The 23,130-nt window shown below is 39.5% G+C and overlaps 1 protein-coding gene across 1 annotated transcript in view; it reads left to right on the top strand.

Annotated features, from left to right (window-relative positions):
- Positions 1 to 340: 340 nt before the first annotated feature.
- The window catches only part of emilin1a (elastin microfibril interfacer 1a), a gene marked incomplete at its 3' end in the record, with an annotated part of 43,333 nt that continues 20,543 nt past the window's right edge, over positions 341 to 23,130 (top strand). The window contains exon 1 of the mRNA XM_079255155.1: positions 341 to 471. Within this exon, the coding sequence (XP_079111281.1) occupies positions 362 to 471 (110 nt within the window). The 5' untranslated portion in view covers positions 341 to 361. The remainder of the gene's footprint in view (positions 472 to 23,130) is intronic.

Genomic DNA, 23,130 nt, shown 5'->3' with positions numbered 1-23,130 from the left:
ACACGCAAACAGAGAGAGAGAGAGAGAGAGAGTGAGGGAGGGAGGGAGGGAGGGGGAGAGAGAGAGAGAGAGAGAGGGAGGGAGGGGGAGAGGGAGTAAGAGAGACCCCGAGCTGGCACAAGCTGTTGGCGGTCTGACTGGAAAGTTTCTTCTCGGAACTCATCAGAAGTCTTCTGCTCCATCGCAGTTTTCCGTCTGAAACCTTCATCACTGGACTTTCTCATGATGTGAAGTTCCGGCATTAAATCTTCATCTGAAGCTCAGAGAAAGAAAGAAGAAAAAAAAAGCCAGAAAAGCTGAGTGAAGTTTAAAGGTTGTGGAAAGTGAATGACAGCCGCCTGTTTGTAACCTGGACGCAGTGATGGAGACTTTCTTTTACCTGCTCGCCTTCGTGTTAACTCGGAGCTGCTCGGGTCTGGGATACGCGGACTCCAGTGTTCAGGCAGGTCAGAGAGCCGCGAGCAGACACAGGTAAGCGCGAGCGGGGTTTCTGTGCACGTGCGGTGACGTTTTCTGCCTGGGTTGCTGCGGTGACAGAACGAGGAGAGACGCCACAGAAAATCTTCATCTGACAATCGTTGCATTTAGAGATGAAGGAAAGGTGAAGGTCACCAGCTCGAGGATTGATGTTTTTGGGGCTCTCAAAGCAAAGTTCAAGATCTTTGGGGCAGTACGTCATTTCCAGCGGAGTATGACGTCATTTACAAGTGAATTATTTAAGCTATTAGTCAGGAATAAGTGCTTTAAGATGCATAGTTTCTTGTGGTTTCTTTTGGCTGCCTATTGATTTATTTTTAGCTGTTGATAGACAATGGATAGAGTGAATAGTTGTCTGTAATTTTTTAAAAAACATTTTTTATTTTACTTATTAAAATATTTTTTATTTTATTGTTTTTATATTGATTTTTTTTAAAAAAAATTTTTGGTCGACAATTCTACAATTTTTATTTATTTATTTATTTATTTATTTATTTATTCACTTATTAAAATATTTATTTTATTTATTGTTTTTTTTAAATTTATTTATTTTTTACAAATAATTTTGGTCTCCAATTTTTATCTATTTATATAATTTTTTGTCTTACTCTTCTCCTCTTCCCCACAAGCATTTTGTGATCATTCCTGGGATAATAAATAAGAATTTCTTCTAAATATTGAGCCTGATAAATTAGAGTTTAAATAAATAAGATAAATAATAATAATTAACGCCTTTCGCCCAAAGACTGCTGGGATAGGCTGCAGCTTCCCCGCCACCCTATACTGGATTAAGCAGTTAGGATAATGAATGAATGAATGAATGAATGAATGAATGATAATATTAAACATGTAGTTTAAAGTGAAAATGTAGGAAATAAACCCAACATGTCATGAACTTCATAACCATGTTATCACCTCTTTTTAAAGTGCTTATTTTCAGCACAAGTTGAAGTGAAAGGAGGTGCACATGTTCTCATTTTCACAGGAAATATCTTATTGGAGATTAGGTCTATTACTCAGCGGGGGCTGTGAAGGGGGAGTGACGGGTGGGTGGGTGGATGGATGATGGTGTGATGATTCAAGGGGGCCTGCAGCTGAACAAGGCTTTAAGGGATTACAAATATTTACTGTTTCAGAGCCTCAAGTGTAAAGTTTTCAGGGGGTCCAAAATCTCTTTGGAGGCCTCTGGTGTCAGCCTCGTTGGAGGAGAATTTATTATCCTGCCCGGGAGGATTATATAGACAAGGAGGGGAGATTATCCTGTGAGGGGAGTAACAAGTTGCAGAGATTGTTAATGTTAGACACCTTTAATCCTTAGGAGCGATACTGATCAGCAAGTGTAATTTTTCCTCCCAGGTTTATCTTCAGCTTTTTGCTTGAGTGCTCAAAAGGATGCCCAACCCAGTGCGAAATCTTTCCTCTTACTAGACACACCCCAAGAGACTTTGGATCACTGTTTCATCTACTAAACTGACCTTTATTTAGATCTCAGCGACCGCCGATGAATGGCCGCTTGTAAAGCCAACCTGTGTGTGTTTTTTATTGTGCCGTTACAGCTCCGTCGTTTCTCTGCCTGACGGGGGTCCTTGTGTGGGTGCAGATCAGTGCATGTATATCCCGCTTGTGTGCCTCCAAATCAGTAAAGAAGCGCATTTTTGCAAATGAAGATGACTGTTAATGTAGATGGTGTAAAGTGTGTGTGTGTCACAAGAAAATGTCAGACTGAATGAATGACAGATCTCTTCCATGTGGCGCGCGTCTGCTGGAATTCCTGCATGTGTTTGCACTTTGTGTGCACGCATGTGTGTGCAAGGCATGCCAAGCTGCTGGGAGTCAGTCGTCTCTGCACAATGCAGCAGTTTGCTGCTGTTGACTCTACCTGATGGTGGGGTATGGTTGCTGTAGGGGGGGTGCATGATGGAGATTACCTGTGGATGAAAGAGAGTGGGAGGCAGAGTTAGAGGGAAGAAATTGAATTGATGCAAAGGAAATGAAAGTACTGGGGAGTATGGTATAAACAGGTACATATTGAGAGACAGGAAGGAGTTAGATGAAGACAGGAAGTAGCAGAGAAAATGTCCTGGACAAGAGGAAACTGTAAAAGAAACAGACTTTCTGGAGTGAGAGTAAGCAAGCGTGACGAGAGGGGATGAAAGAGCAACAAAAGGTAGGGAGGAGCGACAGAGGAGAAAAGGCAGGCCTTCCCCCTGCTGAAACCAGGAGCTCTGAAGGAGCCAGCATGATTGGCCCGCGACACACGCACACACGCACACATGCACACATGCACACATAAAGTGACGCATCAGAGAGAAGAATGCACCGGCCCGTGGCAGTCCGGTTTGCCCCTCTGACATCTGTTTGAACTCAGTTGATATGTTTTGACAGATGTGTGAAGTATTCCAAAAGTGGTAAAGGTTGTAGAAGACGTCCAGCAGAAGGTCTTATGAGGGGATCAGGAGGACCCAGAGCTTTCCGACACATCTCCTGCCAAAATGTTTGGGCCGCACATTCGCCAATAAGCAGCAGCAAAGAGGGGTGAAGAGGCAGTGTGTTAGGGGTAGATGCAGGTGGACCGCTGACTTGTGTTGCATCACTTGCAGTGTGATCGATGGGGTTGTCAGCAAGAAGCTACAGCTGTTTACTCATACTTATGTTCCCATACACCTGCATTTAGCCTTGGAGTGCTCCATTCAGTATCCATCATGGAAGACAGATAACAGGCATTGATGCTGCACATCTTGTGCATCTACAGCATCTTGTGGTGCAATCCTTCCCAACCTGCTTTCCTTTCTTTCCTGACATGCTGTGGAGGTGAACTGGAAGGAACATGAGAAAGAGTCAAGTGAAAAGCAAGATTCTGTGTGCAGTAAAAGAAAACATAAAGAGATAAACAAAACAAAACAGGAGAAAGACAGAAGACTCAGAGAACAAGAAGCTAAACAGGCTACAATATAAAACCTTTCAACTGCAAAAAGACCATGGCAGGAATGAAAGGACTGAACAGTGAGGAGCCATGCAGCACATGGTTTTAATGCATGACCTGGTCCTCCTCCATTAAAACAATGTTTAATACTATCGATCTATCTATCTATCTATCTATCTATCTATCTATCTATCTATCTATCTATCTATCTATCTATCTATCTATCTATCTATCTATCTATCTATCTATTCAATATTTATTTGGGTGCCGTTCGATTTAAATTGCGATTCTCAAAATTTTTCAATTTAGCTAATTTTTGTAGAAGCAAAGAAAAAAAATGTACAAAACTTGTTTTTGCTCATCATTTTTCTTGATTTCAGTTAGGAAAAAACAACACAGTAGCCAGACCATCATTCTGCTGCTATAATGCTCATAAAGACAAGTAAAAAGATCAATAAAAACAATAAAAATGACAAATTTTACAATAGATTATTTTTATTAATTGAAAAAAAATGTTTTAACAAAAATTTGATTTTAAAATTGTGAAGCAAATATTCCTGATATTCGATTTTATGCTGTTGTCAGACTACAGCGCGTTTCACTCATTCACCTGTCCAAAGCCAGCTGATCTCAATCAGCTGATTAATGCGTTGCTATGGTGAAGGAGTGATTATGTTAGTGACTTAACTCGCTGGACTATGTGTGTGTATATTGGAAAATAATGCAGCTTGTTGACATCAGAATTTTAATGAGCAGGGTATAAAATCTACTACTTAGCCTTTTATTTCAGTATTTGTTTTTTGTATCGCACTTTGATGATCCTTAATTATTCACTTTGGAACCAGATTTGTTATTTAAAAAAATATTTTCAGGCTCCTTAAACATTTCTTCCATGTGACTGAAAAGTCTGAATGATTAAAATCTGAAGCAGCAAAGCTCAGCTTGTCTCCATGTAGGCATGACCTTAATTCAAACAACCACTTAGACTCTGAAACATCAAAGCGTCCTGGACCGCCTGCGGGGGTCAGGGACCCCAGGTTGGGGACTACTGTAGTGCAACATATGAATACATCATTGTGAGCCACTGCAACTCTGAACTCATACTTGAAGACCTTTTTGATGTGACTTTGGATAAATATGAGAAGAATCTCTTTTATCTCTCAAGTGGAGAAAAATATTTGTGTTTAATTTCATGATTCTATTTTTAGAAAGATAAAAATCTGATTTTCTGGAACGGAACTGATTAAACAACTTGTTTTTAGCATCAACTGGATGTGAAAGCTGAAAATACCAGCATTATTATCAGTTCCTGATGTATCTCCATTCTGAATCCTCAGTTCCAGTGTTTAGTGAGACTCATGGTTCGAGTCAAGTCATTAGACAGAAAACAGTTCATCATGTGACCTCCATATGTTGAGGTATCTTTGGATCAAACACAGAACCCTGAGTTGTTCCCATTAGCTGCTTGTGTGGGTGACAAAAACATTGTACAGCACTTTCCAAACTGTGTCACCTTCCAAAAAGTGACGCTGCATGTGCAAGTCAACACAGCTGTAAAGCAGCTGGTTTATTGTCTGTTTTATCTTAAATCGGATCATCGTTTCATAAATGCACAGAATCCCTGAATTTAGTGAGTTAGATCTGTCGGTAATTTATGACAAGCGCTACATACTGAACGTCAGAAAGGCTGTGTACCTCCAATCGGGTTGGGAGTGGGCGAGCAGTCTCCTTCGCTAGCCGGCTGCGCTGACGAACGAGGCGGCGCACAACAACGGAGCAGGAATAAGGCGGACTACAACGTTCTTAAGATGATCAGTTTATTATACGTGGCATAAAAGTCAACAGATTGATGGGAGTCAGTCGTATCTCTGCCCCGCTGTCCCATTCAGGGCGTTTTTTTTTTTTTTCTTTTGTGTCTTGTCCAGCATTTAGGCAAGCTGAATGATCGTCTGGATGCTGTGTTCTGCTGAGCAAATTTTCTTTGCCAAGGGAAGCTTTTCTAGACATAATGATCCCCTTGACTTTCTGAATTTTTATTTTATTTCTATATTTTTTTTACGTTATTGTTTGGATTATAGAGTTTGTACTGCTGGACCGGAGAGGACAGAAGAAAGACAGAAAGAGAAAGAAGAGAAACACCTCATAGGAAAAGTGAAAGAGATAAAGGGAGAGGGAAAAAAAACAAACAAAAAACAAAAAAAAAAAAAACCAACCTACAGATGTATACATAAATACACACATACAGATGTTTGCTTTGGCTTCCCCATGACAACTCTGTCGAAACACTGATCTATGAAGTCCGTCAGGCTGGCCAAATCCTCCCCGTTGTGCTCCAGAATGCACCTAAAAAGACACTTTACCTACTTAGGAGAATGTTCAAATTAATTTCAGATTAATTTGGCAAAACGCACACATTAATAAATGAATGAATGGTTTACGTTTGCCTAGTGTGACTCCGCCGTCTCAACCTAACTACTTGCCTACAGCATTACGTCATTTACCTGCGTCCTCTGTCACTTACCTCTGCGTCCACCTTCCAGCTTTCTCAGTATTTTATGAACTTCACTATATATGAACTATATATAGTGAACTATCTAAACTATAAACACGCACACGTGTTCCAATTTCTGACCCGTCTGTGTGCGTAACACGGAAGTATCATATTACAGCGCATTCTGAATCACCACAGACCATAGGTTAATGAGGAAATCAGGTTAGAAATCTATTCAGACGTGGGGTATTCTCGTATTAACAATTTGATGTGATTTTTTTAACCAAAGACATCGCCCTCTGCTGGCTGTTACGGAGATTACAGATTAAAAAACACTTTGGATGGGCTTCGCTTCTCAGATCTGAATGCTGTCTTCAACATTTAAAAACAATCGGTAGATTTTTATGGTTGAAGCAGGAAGGGGAAGAGGGATCAGCAAGAACTTAATGTTTCTGAACGCTTTACGGCTGCTTTTACAGTAAATTCCACAGATACAGTAAATAAACAAGGCTGAGAAGATGCCTTAAAAATGTAAATATTGAACATAACTTTTCATTATTTGGTCTAAAAGAGATGAAAATATGGGGAAACATATTGTTTATGCTACATTCTGAGGGAAGGCAGCAAAGTATTTCACTAGTTTGCTTTTTTCTTTGAGAATTCAGCTTGAATAAAATGCTGTTCATTGGTTTGGTGATAACTAATTTCCGTGAGCTTCAGCAGCTGGATCTACATGAGTTAAAAGGCAGATGTTTAAAAGAATAATAAATTACAGGGTTAGAATGTGACAAATAAGAGCTGTTTAACATTTCAACACACTTAAATAAGAATTAATATGTTGTACCTAAACGGAAATCTGTAAACTGGGAAACCGGAAAAGCACAGAGTACTGTAATGGAAAATGTGCAACAAACCTGCATGTAGCAGCGGCTGTAAAGAAGTAAATATCCTTGGCAAAGGCTCAGTTAGCCAAAACCATGAGGTACAGTACCAGTCAAAAGTTTGGACACACTTTCCCATTGGATTTAATGGGAAAATGTGCAAAAATCTTTTGACTGGTACCATAGATTCAACACAGACAAGGTTTAAAACTCACGTCTTCATCATTTTGCAATAGCAGAAAGTACTAACCAGCTGAATTAATATTTATTGGACAGTTTGGGAGGCTAGGAGTCAAACCGCTACGAGCTACATATGAGATATGTGCAAAAACTGTAGCTGCTACTTATTAAAGAATCACAAGCAAGTGATGCATCAAAGAGGAATATGTTTGTTATTAATAAGTTTGATAAACCGCAGGGTGTGCGACAGTTGTTGGAAATGTGCATGTTTTTCTATGTTCCTTTCTGCTTACAGTGACTTGCATGCCCAGTGGCACCCAGTCCATGTTGTTTAAAGGAACTGTGGGAAAAGCTGGAGCAGCAACTCAGAGGCAGGAATTAGTTTTAAGAAGCCAATAGAATTTGCCAATCTGGGCACAGGAAGGCAGCCACTGTATGTAATTTAGCTTTTATTAAAATTGCCCCTAAGCAAGTTAATAAAGCCCAGTGGCACCAGCAGAATTCCAGGGTGTTTACTGTCCTCTGTTCCCCTCTTGTTCAGGATTTCAGCATCAGTGTGTTAGAAACTGCACGAAACATGCCGCTCAGAAGACCAGTGGATTTGATTCTGCACAAAAAATTAGTTTCAAGATTTATGCATGTAATTAAACAATTAACAAGTCTTTTTTTATTTAAAATGTAAGCTGAAAAATGTAAAAACAAATCCTGATAAAGCTGAATAATGAATGGCAGCTGTGACAGGACTGGATGTGTATCTGCACTTGAGGACACATATTTCCATATTTCCACTTTTGGCTCAGTGGTTGGTAACTTCAGCCAATTGATCCAGACTGAAATATCTCAGCGTGTGTGATGAATTTATCCTCCAGGACCACCACAGAGCTGATATTTGTAGTTTTAGATTAAAAGTCTCAACAACAAAAGTTACAACTGGGACATTTATGTCCCACAGAGAGTGAAATGTCATCAAGTCAGTGTTGCATGAATGGGATAATTTAGAGAAAAATGCAGCTATAAATGAAAAAAGTCCTTCTCCTTCATGTCATGTGGTTTACATCTCTGCAGACAACCTTCTGCTGGTATTTTCCTTGTTTTTGTCTTATTTTGCATTTTAAACACATTTTGTATAGGACCTTTTTGAGTGAAACAATCATATAGAGATGTGGACATGCTTTAAACACACCTACTGTGGTTGTTTTTGTATTCTTTATTTCTGTCTCTAGTTCCCTGTGGCTTGGAAGTATGTCTTATAGTCTTTGGCTTTTAATGTATGTGTTATTCAGATTTACCTTCAGGCTTAGAACCTTCATTTGATTTGGACTTTTCCATGTTTTCCTGTTTCCACCTCGCCCTCCTGACCCTCTCTACCTCTCACCACCTGTTCCTGGTTGCTAACTCCTCCATCTCCACTCTTATAATCACCACTATCAGTTTATTCTTTGGTTTGTTTGCCTGTTCCTCTGAAGCTCAGTGGCGCTCTTTGTAGTGTCAACGCCTGCATTTAGGTTCCTTTGAACAACACATGACAGTGTCTTAGTAGAAAGCCTTGTTTTGATCCGCCCCTTCTTACCCTGCTAAAGTTAATGCATCAAGCTTCCAGCGAAGTCTTGACACTCCCCATAACTGTATCAAATCCAATACCCTGTAGTCGTTCAGGGAACAGAAACCCTTCACAAGGAAGTGGATGTAGCCGTCAAATAGGATTAAAGACCAGCTTCACAAAGTTTTAACACAGTTTAAAACCTGTAAAACATACTGGCTACATTTACTCATATCTAAAGTAAGAGGAATACACCTTAAGCGTAAACATAAAGCACACCAGCAGTCTGTTTTTTCCATCGTGTTAATGTCAGTCATTCCCACAGTCATTACAGCTGGCTTACAAAGGAATTTCTGGGTGTTAAGATGAGAGTTCAGGGCCACAGTCCTGCACGTTTTCAGTGTATCCCAGGTCCAACATACGCAACTCAAATAAATAGATCCAGCAGCCTGTAAAGTTCTGCACATTGACTCATTAATTTGAATCAGGTGTGTTAGAACAGGTGGCCTTCGCGGATACCCCTAGTCTAGATACCTTCAAATGATAAAGATCAGGGGTGTCCAGCTCCAGTCCTTATGGCCTGCGGGTTTTAGATGTTTTCCTGCTCCAACTCACTTAATTTGAATTAAATTTCTTTCTTAAACAGCACGTTGTCTAGTTCTTCTACACATGTTGACCCTTAAATCTGATTCAGGATAACTTGCAGGACAAAGGCCTTCGTGGACCAACTTTGGACATGCCTGATATAGATCCTTATACGCTGTCCTGAACTGTTTCTGCTCCTGGAAGTAGAATTTGTGATGAAAGAGTATGATCATCTGGACAGTCGTCGTTTTACTCAACATATGGAATAAAGGAACGTAACAAGAAATTATATCTTATAAAAGACCATCACTGATACACCTGGCGATTGTGTAAAAATTCAAGGACGGTCGTTGTAATCTCCTTAAAAGATCACTTTTTTGCATTATTCCCAAAAGTATTGTCACCCTGGCTGTATCTTAGGAGGAAGAGTGTTTTTTTTAGCAGGTCAAAGTGCAGGTGGTTTGAGCCCAAATTTCCCTAGACCACATGTCAAAGTGTCGTTAGGCGAGACATTAAACCCCACATCGCCTCTGATGTGTTCACTGGGATGTGAATGTGTGTGTGAGAAAAACCATTATCTTCCATTTGTGGTGTGGTGGGAGACCACCAAACTGCAACTTGAGCAGAAACCAATACCCACTGTTGAGGCTCCAACAGCGGTATTGTCATGGGGTGGTGTACTCTACCATCCCATGACAAACCATTGGACCCCTGAATGTACAATTAGGTACTTTCTTCCCTAAGAGTGAACGTGTTTTGGGCGTAAAGGGTCACCAACTCCTGGAGGACTATCGTCCTGCTGGTTTTAGATGTTTCACTGTTGCAACACACCTGACTGATTAATGGGTCATACGAGGCTTGTGCAGAACATAACAACAAGCTGCTGGAGAACCATTTCATTTGAATCAGCGCTAATAAAAACTTGCAGGATGGTATCCCTTAAATACCATCTGTTTTACTCTATCATGGCCTAGATTCTTCGTAGGGTCGCAGTCTGTGTTGTCTTCATAATAAAAATGGCTAGAGTATCTTGATGAATGAAGAAAAAATCTTAACTCAAGTTAAAATGAGTTCAAATAGAGTTGTTGTCCGTTTCTTGCTTAGAAATCTTACCAAGTAAAACCAGAAAGCAGCTACAGTTTTTATCACCCTGATTGTTCATTTATTCACTTAAAAGTAGAAGCTAAAAGAGAAGGACCCTAACCAATCAAAGTAAAGTTTATTTATACTGGTCAATGCAAGTTCTGATATGCTTTTATTCAGTTAGTTTTAATCCCAATGAAAGGTGTGCATGCTAGGGCTGTGCGATTCTGCAAATGTTCACATTGATCCAGTATTAAGTCAATTCAATGCAAGTATCACTGATACAATACAAATACGATACTTATTACTTAAAATATTACAATCATGTAAGGTTTTTTGCAGTTAATTATTGATTATGATTAAAAACAGAGTACAAAAATATTTTCTCCAATTAAAACATTAAAAAACTGAATTACAGAGCTGAGAAAATCAATTTTTTTGTTTGTGAACTAGATGAAATAGTACAAGTTTAATTGTATAGTACAATTCAACAACGATGAAAAAAAAGGAAGGAATAACAACATTACGTTAGATTTTGGCTTTTAAATAAAAACTATTTAGATGCAACTGAGAACAGAAGGGTCTTTAACATGGATGTTTCAGCCGATCTGAGGCTTTCTGGGAGTTTGTTCCAGACACGTGTAGCATAGAAGCTGAATGCAGTTTCTCCTTGTCTGGTTCTGACTCTTGGAACTGATAACAGACCTGGTCCAGATGGCCTGAGGGTTTCTGGTAGGTTCATACTGAGTCAAGAGGTAAATTTAGGTTCTGAACCATTCAGAGCTTTAAAGTCTATGCAGTCTAAAGATCTCAAAGCTGGGCTGATGAGGTCAACTTTCAAATTTCAAGGTTCAAAGTTGGATATATTTGCAATACGACCATCTATAGCTGAGAAGCCACTGCAGTGTTGCACGCCGCCATCTTCTTGGCCTCAGTGAGGACTCGGCTGATTTTAGACTAATAACATCAACAATATAACATAATAAAATAACTATCATTATTCCCTTTCTTCACACAATTGTTTGTGAAAATAAAGTAAACATTGCAAATTAGCTAAACAAAACCAAAACCTACTTTTGGTTGGCTCTCATTAACAATTATTGGGTTTTGTGCCCCCAAAGCCCTCTGCAAGAAAAGTATCAATCTCACTACTTTGCTATCAAATGATATCAACACCAGCCTCGGTATTGATACTATCAATATTTGGATCGATCCACCCAGCCATAGTGCTTACTATTTTCTATTTAGTTAAAGGACTCTAACTGTTGCAGTAACCGAAGTCCAACTCAAACTCAAGGCATTTTCCTGCAGTCTAGACACACACTCTCGTCATGGGATGCCCAAGTCTGGTCCGCAAGATCTAATATTCTGCAACTTTTAGATGCAATCCATATCCAACACACTTGGATTTCCTCATTCAGATGTGTTGCATCTAAAAGTTGAAAGATGGTAGAGCTCGAGGACTGGACTTGGGCCCCCCCCTGCTCTTGTCTATATTGAGTTGCATTGCCACCCACTTTATGTTAAAGCGGCTATGCTGTCATGTGAAATCCAGCATTTACAGACCTTGCAAATGTGATTAACATATTTTCGTATTGGAGATTTGAACTTCTGTAGCTTGTATGTGCTGTATCTATCCTGGACTAGGGTGTAGTCCAGGGGATACGTGGGTACACTGAGTATACCCACTTCTTTTTCAGTCAGCATTGAGTATATCCATTTCTAAACCTCTTGTGATGCTGCTTTTACAATTACAAAGATCCCTACACATGTATCTAAATCACACAGCAGCTCAGCTACACTGGTGCAGTTAGCCATCAACTGCGTTAACTTTAGCCTGAACATAGACATAATGAAGATATATGTATATATGTCTATGAACCTGTCTCTCACTAGTCTGTGTGCCAGTGTTGGTTTTGGTATCCCATAACTCTTCCTCCTTGAAACCAAAGATCAGAAATTATGTGACAATGAACAAATATAGCGCTGGATTTTTAAGGGTAAACTAATTAAAGTCTTACATGTCACTTTTTCTGAAACAGCTGGGCTATTTTTTTTTTTTTTTTTTTAAATTGAGAGTATAACCACTTCTTGAGGGACTACAACACCACTGATCCCAGTGTACTACCATGTAATGGAAACTAAGATGTAGTTACATACAATTCGACTAAACTAAATTGTACCACTATGTGGTCATGGAATTTCATCATCGTAGTCGCCACTAACCCATGGACCACATCCAAACTCACTTTAACTGTGTGATTTTCTACATCCTCTTAATTAGGTCAGTAAAGAATCTCCTTACATATGGTAATGCAGTGGGAAAAGGGATGCTTTCCAGACTCGGCTATTGTAACCCAATTACCATAGTTTCCGGCATGCATTGCATTGAAAAGCTTTGTTTTGTCAATAAACTAATGGAGTACCAAAGAGACTTGAACATTTTTACATCCCACACCAGAAATGAACTACTGACTGAACTGATTGAACCATGAATCCCCTCTCGAGGCAAAGAATAAATTTAACAGCATGACAAGACAACTGTACTTCAGAGGAGCCTGTAAAGTCTAAGCTGATGGGCTGCACTATTTAGGGCAGCTGGGATTTTAAAGCTTTGCACAGACTTATGGCTCAAACACAAATGCCTCCATAAATGGCCAAAAGAGAGGCACGAAAAAGCCCGGCAGGTCTGAGAAGTGTGACGCATCTGAACAAGAATACGAAAGCTAACGACTGTATCGTGCCTGTTCTCCGTATATCTTCCTGACCGTCAGGCTAAACAATCAGAGGGACGTTTACACAGACACGCTGTCCCTCGATGTTGGAACAAGTCCAAAAAAAAAGTGTGCGTGTGTGTTTGCATGTTTGTCTGTTGGAGTGTGATCACTCAGGCAAGAGTGGGTGCACTCAAGTGCATTGCAGCTGTCTGTAACAATATGCGTACCATTGGGTGTGTGTACCCGGGTATGTCTTTACAAGAGCGTCCTTGGGGGTGGTTGACCTGGGGGTCACAGGTCAAATGCTAGGACACGCCCCTTTTCTATCCACTCATTCAGGTCGCTGTCCAAGACTTTCCTTGAAGCTAAATGAAAGATCCCTTAACAATAGATGCCGCCAAGTGATTTCTTTGTTAAAGTATTAAACCTCAGCCCCCTTTTTTTCCTTTCTTTGATTGCCTCTTCCTCCCACGCACTCACTCCATCCCTTTTGTCGTGGCATATTCCCGTTTTACCCACAATTCTCCTCTCTGGGGCTCACGCAGAGATGCTTTTGAGTGAAATGAACCTGGTATGTGTGTGTTGAGATGACTTCCTGCTTGGCTGTGAAGTTGTCTGTCTGCTGTTTTATAAGAGGGGAAATTTATAGGGGTATAAAGCAATACCCAGACAGGTGCAAGAGTTCCACTCATGCTGAGTTTATGGCTCTGTAAATAAAAATAAATGTTTCCAATCGATGTTTCTTTAGGCGTCTCCCATAGATGTATCGAAGACACAGCTAGCAGAAGACATGGACGTAAATGTCTGGCCTGTTTATGATTTTGTTTCATGAGATTGAGGAATAAATTTAGTCTCAGTTTCATCAGATAAATTCACCAATACAAGCTTTTAACACACTGCTTTTGCAGTTTTTTTTCTCCTTAAGGTTGGTTATAAAGTCATTTTATGGATCAGATGACAAAATGCGGTTAAAATATGTTTACTTGTAGTGAAGGATCTCCAGTGGAAAATCTGGCATTTTGGATTGTTAGCAGATAAATCTGCTTATGTCAGTATTGTCACATTAAGGCGGAAGCATACATGAGTGTGTCAAATGCCAACAGAATAACATTGTGACAAAGTCTTAAACAATAACCTCCTGACTTTGTTGTCTCACTCAGCACTGCTGGGCATTTTATAGCCGTTAAGCTCATTGTTTCGGTTTTATGGCCCACATCTTAACTGTTTGGGTTTCTTAGAGTTATTTCCAGATGTATAAGGAAGCTCCAAACACACACACACAAATATAACATCTAGCTTGTGAAATTGTGGAGGCTTTTAGCAGCTGAAATTAAAACCTTTTCTTCAAACCTGGGCATGAATTTGTAAAGTACACACACAGAAAACTTTTAGGACCAGACATGCTATGATCCCAATTTGCGAGTTGTAATTTGCGTGTGCAGTGTAGAATTCTGCATGTGGGACTGAACCAAGGTTAGCAAGTGTTTCACTAAAATCAAATCAAATCAAAGTTTGTCTCTATAGCACTTTTCAAACAAAAGTGCTTCACAGACTAAAAAGCAAAGCTAAAACAAGGTTAAATAAAAAAAAAAAAACATGCCTTCACATACAAAAACATAGAATTTACCCAAAGTCTAAAACATGCACTCATTTTTTCACACACACTCACATAGATAAAACATATAAAACACTTTTATCTGACCAATCTTAGCGATCCATTCACACCAGGACCCAAACATGACTACAGAGGCCACCATCTCAAGACCGACCCAGTCCAGGGGGTGGGTCTTGAAGCCGGGTCGCCCACCACTATCCATTGGGAAAGTTGAGGACACTGGGGACAATGGGAATCTCCGCAGTGGTGACTCCCTGAACCATTTGGACCCGGCCCCAGTGTGAAGATAACAGTAAGGAAAACACTAAGAGCGATTGTGTAAATGGGCAGCAGGTGCAAACGTGTTTGAGAGTCCTTATTTAAATCAGGGTTTTGCTCATTTTGTGGCTTGCAGCACGGCGAGTTTGGAGAGAAAGAATGACCTCCAGCAGGGGTCACCAACTCTAGTCCTCGAGGAACTAGCATCCTGCAGGTTTTAGTGTTTCCCTGATACAACATACCTGACCCAAATCAACGTCTCATTAACAGGCAGGTATAGAAGATGACAACAAGCTGTTAGAGAACCTTTTTATTTGTGTTGTACACATCTGAGTTTTACGCATTTCTGTTTATCTTTCCAGTGTGAATCAGTGTATCAAGAGCTGTGTGAGCAAAGGCAGGCCAGAAGAAGGCTGTTAGCTCGAAGTCATACTCTGGGTCAAATCTGGTTTAAGCCTGTGTCATGTGATGTTTAGTAAACAGACTTTATATAATGGCTGCCACCAGTACTGGGCAGCATGACTGAAATTATGTATCACGGTTTTTTCAAAACTATTCTGTTTTTAAGGTGTTTAATACGTTTTTTTCTGTGTTTGAGAGGATTTCCACATTTTCACTTAATTGTGAGAAGAAAGATTGCAATAATTTGATTAGAAATACAGTATATACATAGTTTATTGGCAGCAATACAGTATCTGTTATCCTGTGGCTGGATCACAATGTCAGGATCTCAACCAAATACATCAAATGACTCGAGTTTCCTCCATGCTTGTCAGTTTTACCTGAGGATGTGGATGATGCTGATCTTAGTAGCATAAATTCTTGGCACTCCAAAGCAGGTTTGCAGCTCAGGTTGTGCAGCAAACTGCTCCTGTTTCTTTCTCTGGTGACAACGTAATCACAACAACTTTCCTTTGTTCCAGGTCCAGTGAAATTTGTCCCCCCTAACACTATGTCTTGCTTTGCATTGTCCAAACGTTGTTTAACCCTAGATGTCTAAGTTTGGGTGATTTTTCACCTATGTTACAATTATTTTAACTAGCAATTCATGCTATGTTAGTATTTTAGGGTTCAGCAGTGTAAGTAGGTGTTTGTGGAAGAAGCAAAATTCATGTCTTAGCAAAAATAAAAACTGGTTTTCAGTATGAACCTGTGTACATCCCAGAAATAGCTATAACATTCTGATATGATGCAAAGCTTGTGACTTTTTTCTGAAATATTCTAATAAACTTTGAAGCATTAATAATCCATTTTTATTGTTTTTTTTTTTAAAAAAACAAACAAACAAAAAACTATAAAACCTACAGAGAAAGAGCTGTATGAAAAGTTTATTTTGCCTTGTGGTCCAACTAAATGTCCTCTAATATCCACTTGACCTTCCTGAAATGTAAACTAATGGTTTATTTAGAAAGTTAATGAAAAGTTAACAAATTAAAATCATCTTTAAAATACCTTGAAAAGGGTTCTTTTAAGTGTTTTTGCACTCTTACAGATCTTTTGAGCTGGAACTGATCCACTTTCATTGGACATTGATATCTTGCCTGAAAGTGGAGAGACCAGTGTTGCCAGTAAGACACAGCTGATATGTGAGAAGGGCTTTTGTAAGAAGTTGTAGGGCTGATTATTTTAATCAGATTGTAATCTCAATTACGATCTGGGTTTTCAACGATCATGAAAATAAAAGGGTGCAATTGTTTTTCTCTTTACAGTTTCCTCTCCTGCTGTCTTCAGCTGCTAATCGAGCGTCTCTGGCGTTGCAGCGCTGTGCTGTAAACTCCTCCCACAGCCGCTTTGCTTTCATTCAGACACTGTTGCCAACTTGGCGACTTTCTCGCTAAATCTGGCGACTTTTTTTTTTTTTGTTAAAAGCGATTAGTGACAAATCTAGCAGCTTTTACTGGAGTTATTAGAGACTTTTCTGGTGTTTTGGCGACTGACTTGAAGGCACATATTGTTCTGCAGTTACTGTAAGGAAGGAGCAGCGGGAGCCTCTCCCGTCCTAAAGCACTCCCAGGCGGCCAGTCTCAGTCGGCTCCGGCTGCAGGTCAATGTAGAATAACTGCAGTAGGTTGTGGAAGTTCACCTAAACATAGTTTATACCATTGTCAGTGACAACTGGCTGCATTATTTTCCTATACATAGTTCGGCGAGTTAAACACTGTAATATCCCTCCGTTACGGGGCGTTACCATAACAACACATTAACCAGCTGGTTCAGATCAGCCGTCTTTTAACAGGTGAATGAGAGAAACGCGCTGCAGCCTGACAGCGGTTGTTTGGTATAAAACGTATATCAAGACCAACGTAAAATAGTTCATATATAAGCGGTAAAAGCAGATTAAACAACTCGGAACCGTCCATTAGACGGTTATAATGTCCGATGCCAAGTCGAGAACACCACGATGTGCAGCATTGTTTAATCCTTACTTATATTTATCTATTCAGTTTACATCAGTATTTGCACTTTGTCAAGAAAAAACTTCATGTTATTTGTTTGTTTTCTAAAATTTGTGGAATCATAAATACATTGTTTAAAAGTCACAGTTTAAAGTTAACTATATTCACGTTGTTAAAGATGATGGATAATCATGTTAAATAATCGAGATTTCAATTACAGTCAAAATAATCATGATTATAATTTTCGCCATAACCAAGAAGCCTTAAGAAGTAGTTATGTTACTCAGTAATGGGAGGGAATCTGTGGGCTCCCTGTTGCCTCTTAAGGGCAGTGGAGGCAACACATAAGGATTTACATCTGACTGCCTGCTTTTTGGCACAATCAGCTACAACAGCTGATTCATATGGAAAGACAGATGATCCATCTCTCTTTGTTTGAGTTTCAAGACTCTATGATGAAACTACAGCTATAAATTTTAAGGCATCTCTTTACACTTAGTGCAGCTGTATCGCATCGCATGCTAGCTGCACGTCAATGTGGCAGCCAGAAGAATTTATGGACATGGTGACTATCATGCACAATATGTTATACACATTAAACACCATACCTGAACTGCACCTGTCAGGCCAACCTGTTGGCCTTTTGACTGGTAAAAACACTGAACATATCCAGCCTGCACTTTGAGGATTTCACATAAAAACTATTGTGAATTTTAACAATAAACAAAGCAATAAGTCTGACAGCAAGCTAACATGGGCGTTGGATGATGTAAACTCAACGTTTTAAGGACAATGCTTGCCGGGAAAACATTGTGATCAAGGTCCGTTTCTTCGCTTATCTATAGCTTTTTGATAAAGTCTGTAAATGCATATCATAGACCAGTTCCTGAACACGGATGTGATCAGGAACTGCTCTGTATATCTGCAGTGTTTTCCTGCAGATCTGCTATACAGTAATACAGGAAACAAAGATCTATGCATGTTCTTTGGCATATAGTTTCCAACTTAAATATAACCTTTTTTTTCCTTTAGGAGTGGTGTATGTGGTGTATTGTTCTTTTTTTTTTTTTTTAACATTTTCTATTGTCAAGTTACCTTCATGTAAAACCGAACTGACAGGAAAGTCGAAAGATTTAAGGTGAATGGCAGCAAATTAAAGCCTTCACACCCATCCAGTTGAGTTACTCAACACCCCGTGCCCACACACACTTATTTAGTTTTACCCTCGCATGCAGTCATCTTCTAACAAAGACCTCTCTCATATAATCCCACGATTAAAAGATGGAAAATGAAACCCGCTGCAAGTTTGACGTGTGCGGTGTGTGTTTGGAAGCTGCCAAACATGAAGCCAGCTATGTATATGTATTTGTTCGTCTGTGTATGCACATCTGTGTCTGCTCAGAAGTGAAAAAATTAGAGAGGTTTATTTATATAAGAACATCGCCTGTTCTCCATCAGCATGGATGAGGTGTGCAAGCTGCCAACTTTAAACTTTATCTGCTGTTTGTGATGTTGCAAGTCAGTAAGTCAAGATAATAGATTGGCAGAGCTGCCCCCCCTGAATCACAGTGACAAAAACAACACAGCTGAACCACATGGAGGGAAGAGCATGAGCTATTTCTGATTTATACCAGCTGTTTCAGTGATATGTTCCCTCTCCCTTCTGTGTTGGTTCACCTCCTGATGGTGGATCTTAGATTGCTGTTTGTAAAACATGTGGCGTCCAAAATACACTGTATAATAAACCAAGACCAGAACAAGACGACCCAAAACCCAAAATGCAATCATGCAAATTTCAATGAACTGCAGGACTGTGGAGGAGCGCTGATGGCAGAGGTTTCCTCTGAATAATAAGTGTTCTGATAAAAACATTAAATGCAGCGTACCAAACCACAGAATAGCAAAGCGGAGAGTAATGCTGGATCGATGTGACAAACCACAAGTCCTGTGAAACACTTGATGATTTCAAGTATGCTGCATCTGGTTCTGAGTTGAATCGCCTCAAAACTCTTTTTAAAATCAGCTCCGTGAACGTATCAAATGAGCTATGTTTATATAAGGAACAGTTTCAGTACAAGGTCTTGATCTGCATCAATACTTTGTTGTTTTTTTTAAATGAACAACTTTTCTGTATTTAGAAAATATAGCCAGCCACTCAAAAGAAAAGTTGAGACAGAGGCTTGTTTAACAGTGTGTTGGGACCTGAAGATACCAGTTGTTTCAGTTTTACAAGAATTTATGTCCTTTCTTGCTGAACTGAAGATTTAAGCTGCTCAACAGTCTGCGGTTGCTGTTGCCTGATACTCCACCTCATAATGTGCCGTATATTTTCACTAGAAGACATCTGGACTGCAGGCAGGCCACTCAAGCATGCATATACCGTGTCTCTGAAGCCATGCTGTTGGAAGTCATTCAAAACAAGGTTTTGTTATTCATATTGTCTGCTGAAATGACCACTTGAGTACCCCTGAGAGATGCTGCCTTGATAGAAGCAAACACATGCCCCAAACTGCAGGATTCACCTCTGTGCCAATGATTTCGTCACACGTACTGAAAGTTATCTTTGCCATGGATGGTAACCCTATAAAAAAACTTCTAACTTTAGATGATAATAGGCTGAAAGGTGTCATCTTTGGCATGCAGGGTCCAGCTTTGAGGCCACTGTTATGGCTTTAGCGCAGTTGGAAGGCTGGTGGTCTAATCCGAGCCTCATCAAACTACATGTTGAAGTGTTTTTGGGAAAGGTACTGAGCCAACGAGGCCTCCAGTATGATCATTAGTGTGTGTATGTGTGTATGATTGTATAAGAAACAGCATAGTTTAAAACTAAGAGGTGCTCTGTAGCTGTGAATGTAGCGTGTTTCCTAAAAATCTCTTTGAGGGTGCATTCACATCAGGATAGTCCACTAGACTTGGTCCGATTGGGGACTTGGCTCAGTTGTAGGGAGGTTTATCCATGTGGACCGAGATCGCGATTACACTGCACTTTGGTCAAACCAGCCAAACCATTAGAATAATATGTCCCCATTCCCACCAAAGGTGGCGCTGCACTAGTATTTAGCCAAAGGGAGGACAAGACCCACGTGAAGAAGAAAATCCCATTTCATCCATTTGCAAGGTAAACATGGAGACAAAATTATCGCTGTTTTGGGTTTTTATTTTGTCTTATGCAAGTATACTGCAGAAAGACACTGCAACAATGGACGCAGTGTGAACAACAGAGGAGGGAGAGGACTCTTAACGCTGTCGCTATGTATCTGCACACAATGCAATGTTTTATCACATGCAGGAAGTGACTTTTTTTTGTAGTCTGCTTCCTGTATTTGGTACGCTTGAAACAGGCCAAGACCTGCATTTGTGGATGAACTGAGTCCATTTCTTTGGTCTGAATCAAAATTTGTTTGGTGCGTTCACATTTCCCAAAACGAAGCGACTTTCTGGGCAAACGTACTCGGATTCTAAACAAAAAGGCTGATGTGAACGTGTCCTTAGTGGTTACGTAAGAGCAGAAAATCGATGTAAGTACAGTCCATAGCATTTAACTTATACATTTTTGCCAAAGTAGCTGAAACATTCCCTCTGTTTTTCTGTAATACCCAGAAAATGATTTCTGGACAAAGTTGAAACATGGTGGTGGAATGACTCTGAGATCCCACATGCTCAACGATGGTTATCATCTGGCATTTGTAGAGTGAGGTTTCCTGAGACTTCCTTAAAATAAATCATATTCAAAATTGTAGATTTTAAAAGACCTACATTATTTGCACATTTGTTGCACCAAGAAATGCACGTTTGTTTGTGTGTGTGTGTGTGTGTGTGTGTGTGTGTGTGTGTGTGTGTGTGTGTGTGTGTGTGTGTGTGTGTGTGTGTGTTTTTTTACCCATCCGTAGATGGTAAGGCAAATGCAGCCTTTCCTTTTTATAACCAATCCTGGTACCCTCACCTATAACCAATTAATCTGCTTACTGTACAATCTTACAAATCTGTGTTACATGTATATTATTAAAGTTATCCACATCCTTTGTTGGTCTTCTAACTTTTTACCACTGCATGACTGATTTGTGAAAGTTTCTAGATACGACAAGGCTGATAGGCTGATCATTCAAGCCAATGAAAACCATTTCCTTATATTAAATTTGATCTCAAAACCAAAAAAACTCAGAAAAAGTATCTTATTATTGATCAAATATTAAACTTCCCCCTTATTTTTCTTCTTATTTTTCTTTCTTTTTTTTTTTTTTAGTTTTACCATTTAAAGGGTTCCTTCATGCATTTTACACCCCACCACAGGATCGGTTAATGTAGCGTTTAAAATTCTGTGGAAAGTTTTTGTTTGTTATTTATTTTCACATCAATAAAATTTCCATAATCTCCTCTGGAAATCTTTAGAGCCTGTTACTGTTATAATATTTGTTTATATAATGTTACATATATGGTATAAACATTATTGTTAGCCTAAGTCCACCTAAAAAATAAACGTATCAGTAAGACTCATAGCTAATTAGTCTTGTTCACTTTCCCACGTTCAGTAGCAACAGGTCATGAAGAGGAGGCCATGAGGGGCTGGGAGGATCAAAACGTGATAACCTCTTCGTGTCAGTGAAGCAAGCTCTGGTATGAAGGAGAGAGTGGTGGTCTAGGGGAAGAGAAAGGAAGAGGGCGAGGGTGGGGAACAAAAACTATAAGAAATGAGAAGCAGATGATGAACAGTTATACACGAAGAGAAACAGGTGGGAAAAACGTGAGCCAGGAGAAAATTACACACAAGTATAATGTAAAGAAAGAGGAAAAGCAGTCAGAAGAGAATGTAAAGATTGGATAGCAGAAAGAAAGAAGAGACAGACACACTGATAGATGTGAAGACAGATGTAAGCTGTCGACTGACTTTCCAATATGAAGGAACTCCCTTGTATGAATTTATCCGTAAAGCTTTCATAGCTTTGCTTAGATTAATCTGAGAGTGACACTAATTGGCTCTAATAAGCACCGGAGAAAAAGCAGTGGACAAGGATTCTGGATAATATTAAAAATGATAATAGAAAGCAACTGAAGGGCGTCTGTGTTTTAAATGTTTCTGGAGTCGTTATCAGAAGAGACATCTGAGGGTCATGGGAGGGCAGTGAGGATGAGGACTCTCTAAGTAGTCTGTGAACTGCAGCACAATGTGGGATTGTGGGTTTTCTAAAGCACTCGCATTGAGTTTGAGCCTACAAGCATGTTCAAGAGTATAGTTTTGTTGTTTTAGCACATTTTTGATAGCCTTTCTTATATTGGAGTCATTTTACCATAAATATTTTTTATATTGGCGATTATAAGTTTAATTTTATAAGCGATGGATTAAATGTTGCGGGTGGAGAACCCACTGTTATTTCAGCTACAGCATCCAGCTGTAAGCCTTCAACTTCTATCTCATTGCACAGAACTTGCACAACAGCCAGTTTACTGGCAAAGTTAGACCTAAACCATGTAGAGGTTTAAAAATCAATCAGTAGCCAAAGAAATGTTGTCAAAAGCAAATATTCATGTGCAAACACTGAATAGTGACTTGCTTGCGTAACAGCTGGACACAGCTGGCATGCTAATGCTGCCCATTGTTTTCTCAATTTGTAAAAATAAAAATCCATGGAAAAACAGACTTTCACATACTCACGTATTTTCTTGTATTGAAGAACTCAGACTGGGTTGAGTTGCTAAATTCACAGGGTGTAAAAACAAAAACGAAAAGCTTACGATAATTTACACCTATTTTAATATAGGTAGTCTCGGTTTTCCAACTTAGTGACTTGGTTGCAATATTTAGCAAGTTTTCAGACCCCTCTAGCGACTTTTTTTTCCAATAAGTGACAACGAAAAATCAAGCGACTTTTTCTGCCGTTACTAGAGACTTTTAGAGACTGACATAAAAGCAGGGATATTATTTATTTTAAATAAACAGCATTGCTGCACATTCACCTCCCGCATGAAAAAGCTTCCAGAGGAGGCTT

This window comes from Telmatherina bonti, assembly GCF_933228915.1.
Source record: "Telmatherina bonti genome assembly, chromosome: 16".
NCBI classification, from domain to species: Eukaryota; Metazoa; Chordata; class Actinopteri; order Atheriniformes; family Telmatherinidae; genus Telmatherina; species Telmatherina bonti.
Note: the sequence above shows the minus strand (reverse complement) of the source record. Positions and strands in the feature narration are given on the sequence as shown.